The sequence below is a fragment of the Phyllopteryx taeniolatus genome, unplaced genomic scaffold (genome assembly GCF_024500385.1).
Source record: "Phyllopteryx taeniolatus isolate TA_2022b unplaced genomic scaffold, UOR_Ptae_1.2 contig_513, whole genome shotgun sequence".
Taxonomy (NCBI): domain Eukaryota; kingdom Metazoa; phylum Chordata; class Actinopteri; order Syngnathiformes; family Syngnathidae; genus Phyllopteryx; species Phyllopteryx taeniolatus.
In genome coordinates, this window is record NW_026903463.1 from 245 (window position 1) to 3,662 (window position 3,418).

A 3,418-nucleotide genomic window follows, 5' to 3' on the forward strand; every position below is an offset into this window, starting at 1 on the left:
ACTAGCCGACGCCTACAGATAAGCTACTTTCCTGAAGAGCCAACGGTGACAAACATGGTCACAGCCCTAAGAGAAGGAATTCAATTCTGGGAGCTGCGTGTGACCTCAAGAAAAGGGGACCAAGCTGCAATGATACTCTGTTGCCAGTAGGGGGCAGTGTTTATCAGCTTCTACACATCAACACGAGCCTCACGTGTATGAATTATTAGCTTCAAATGAAATACATGTACACATTAACCAACAACAATAAATAATTCAACACTGCCGTTTGACCAAACCATCTTGTGTGTCTGTAGCCCTTTACAGTGAAATTTACCAGCACACTAAACCCAACCGTGCACGAAGACGTCAGCTTCCTGACTATCTTCAAAGTCAAATCTGGATCTCTAAACGCTAAAACACAAATCCGTGGCGTGGGGTGGAATAAACGTGCGTGACTAAGTACACAAATGTCGACATATTTAGCTCACCCGTGTGCTATGATTGGCGTTTATTAGACGGTAGCGGTCCGGTTTAATTCCAGACTCTGGTTTATTGTGAAAATCGACTGCTCCTGAAATGCAGGTGTCGCATTACCTGGGTTGAACTTTTGAAACAACATTTCACACCTTAAATATTTTGAACACAAGCTTAAAGGGCTTTGTTACTTGCCCGATTTGCATTTTATAAACACTGAATTCCAATTAAATAGTTTAGTGAGATCGGTGAAAGTTCATCGCGTGTTTACTCATGGCGCACCAACGCTTTCTTGTCTATTTTGCGTGTACTTTCAGTTTAGGTAAGTTTCGCCGTGATTTATGATATTGGAGTTGAAAATCAACAAAGTATTATTAGTTATGTAGCGTCTCGAACTTTGGTGGGTGTACAAACAATTGTTGTTGTTTCTGGGTGTTGTTGATAAATGGCTTTCGCTTTTCATAGTTGAGTTTCAAGTTGCACTTAACGGATGAAGGTGCAACTTGAAAGTCGGAAGGAAGGAAGTCGGAATTCGATCAATCTGATGTGTCTATAGTGCATTCTTTTCATCTATCTGCCTATCTATCTCCTTCATAGTTTCTCCACAGGTTCTGAAGTATGTACTCAGGGGTCAAGAAATAAACTTGGTTCCACCCAGAATTGAAAAACCTGATGGAATGGTCTGGGTACATGATGACAGCAACGTGGTCGAGTTTCATATCTTCGCGGGGGAATTAGTGTACCCACCATACCAGAACAGGATCACTCTCGACCACAACTCTGCAGAACTCACCATCAAAGACGCCACATATGAAGACAGTGGAAACTACGACTTAAAGTTGAAGAAAAACGATGAACGTCGCCGTATAAAATTTAGAGTTGATGTTATAGGTAAGTTCATCTTTCCATCCGTAATTGGTTTAACACAAATATTGTGCAATAAATATAGTTACTGTCTAATGTGGGTTTATTGTTAATTATTATTTTGTGTATTCTGGCCAACAAGTTTGCGGATGTATGTTGAGAAATCTGGCCACTGAGTTAGCGGCATTAGCTCATTGGCCAATACACACGATGGTGCACGATCGCCACCGTTATACTTGCTCAAGGGCACGTCAACCTTGGGCACGTCATTCAAATAATTACAAATGGCGGCACGGTGGCCGACTGGTTAGAGCGTCAGCCTCACAGTTCTGAGGAGCGGGGTTCAATCCCCGGTCCCGCCTGTGTGGAGTTTGCATGTTCTCCCCGTGCCTGTGTGGGTTTTCTCCGGGCACTCCAGTTTCCTCCCACATCCCAAAAACATGCATTCATTGGGGACTCTAAATTTCCCGTAGGTGTGAATGTGAGTGCGAATGGTTGTTTGTTTGTATGTGCCCTGCGATTGGCTGGCAACCAGTTCAGGGTGTACCCCGCCTCCTGCCCGATGATAGCTGGGATAGGCTCCAGCACGCCCGCGACCCGAGTGAGGAGAAGCGGCTCAGAAAATGGATGGATGGATGGACAACTGAAAATTGAATTAATTGTTTTATTGGTTAAAATGTGTTCGCGTTTATTCATTTTGAATTGTTTTCATTGGTTTCTTTAAATTATAGAAAATGGTTTATTGATTTATTGCAGTTAAAATCACAAAATATTGTTGAACAATAATTTATTATTAAAATAAAATATTTTTTTACAGACATTCACAATTTATTTTTACCTCATCTACAAATGACTTTAAAAAAAAATACTACACTACTATTCTTCTCCACTCCAAATCTGTGGGGACAAGAGAGTTTTGTAGAACTTTGCTTTTGTGTGTGTACTCATTCAGGTTTACAATGCTTCTTCTGTGTTTGTTTACAGACAAAGTAACCAAGCCCAACATATCCTGTGAGATGATCAACGCAAACCAGGCGATACTTGTGTGCTCAACAGAGTGCAAATGTCCACATTTACTAAAGTTTAAGTGGCGCTCACAGGGAAACGAGCAGGCTGGCCCGAACTTAACAATAACTCTAAACAATGAACACGATGATCAAGTTTATCAATGTAATGTGAGCAACCCGCTGACCAGTGAAACATCTACATACACTGCTAAGGACTGCTTCCTCGGTAATTATAATCAGTGATAATGGAACTGTAATATTCAAGCTGTGGTTGAACATAATTTGAATGCTATTTTGACATTACTGTATAGAGATGTTAGTTTGACTTTTGATTTCTGTGCAGAAAAAACACCAGCTGCTGGAATTTTCATCTGGGATGAAAACACAACGGCTTTGTTTGTCTTCACAGTGGTTACGGCGGTCAGCTTCACTGCTGTCCTCACTGTTGGCCTCACTGCTGCTGTCCTCACTGCTGTCTTCATGTCAGTTAAAAAGTTTCAATTTTCAGGTAAAGAGATAAGCAAAGGCCACTGAAATGATGAGCATGCTTGAAGTGGTTCCTGTTTATTTCAAAGAAACTTGTATGTACATTGCTCCCATTTCTGCAGAATGTTTTGCAAAGCTCAAGGAAAAATGCTCGATAAGAAACTGGAGGGACTGAGGAAACCGCTGGAGAAAATGTCAAGACAGTCATTGCACTCATGGATCGAGGACAACAATCATAAAAAGCAAAACTGGACAGTCGCCTTATCAAACAAGACAAAAGCAATGGCATCCTGCACAACTCTGACACACGAACACAAAAGTTACCTCATTCACTGCATGATGTTAAAGACCATGTGAAGTGATTTCGGTGATTTGTTTCTTATTAATTTAACTATGTTAGATAAGTGCTTTTGTATTTTTTGTATTTTTTCTTTTTACTATTGCTCTTGCACTCTCTCTGAGGTACAGGGTTCAAATCCTCACCTGTGTGGAGTTTGCATGTTCCCGCTGTGTCTGTGTGGGTTTTGTCTGGGTAACCGACATTTAAAAAAAAACATGCAGGGTAGGTTGATTGAAGACTCTAAAATGCCCATAGGTGTGAGTGT

General features: G+C 41.1%; 1 protein-coding gene across 3 annotated transcripts; it reads left to right on the forward strand.

Moving 5' to 3' along the window:
• The first annotated feature begins 598 nt into the window (after positions 1 to 598).
• On the forward strand, positions 599 to 3,062 carry LOC133473814 (CD48 antigen-like). Of its 3 annotated transcripts, none has more exons than XM_061765365.1 (5): positions 599 to 778; positions 1,054 to 1,347; positions 2,305 to 2,553; positions 2,671 to 2,835; positions 2,936 to 3,062. In XM_061765365.1, exons 1-5 carry the CDS (start codon positions 730 to 732, stop codon positions 2,986 to 2,988), a joined length of 810 nt encoding a protein of 269 aa, XP_061621349.1. In that variant the 5' UTR covers positions 599 to 729; the 3' UTR covers positions 2,989 to 3,062. The 3 variants fall into 3 exon arrangements, with proteins under 3 accessions (XP_061621349.1, XP_061621350.1, XP_061621351.1); XM_061765366.1 differs by having other exon boundaries at positions 2,737 to 2,835; XM_061765367.1 differs by having other exon boundaries at positions 2,305 to 2,495; positions 2,737 to 2,835.
• Positions 3,063 to 3,418: the final 356 nt, after the last annotated feature.

Bases quoted from the DNA above. Each gene is read 5' to 3' on its own strand.
- LOC133473814 (XM_061765365.1), top strand. From the start codon at position 730: ATGGCGCACCAACGCTTTCTTGTCTATTTTGCGTGTACTTTCAGTTTA. The intron at 1,348-2,304 runs GTAAGTTCATCT...GTTTGTTTACAG, and splicing joins ATTTAGAGTTGATGTTATAG to ACAAAGTAACCAAGCCCAAC. The intron at 2,836-2,935 runs GTAAAGAGATAA...CCATTTCTGCAG, and splicing joins TAAAAAGTTTCAATTTTCAG to AATGTTTTGCAAAGCTCAAG.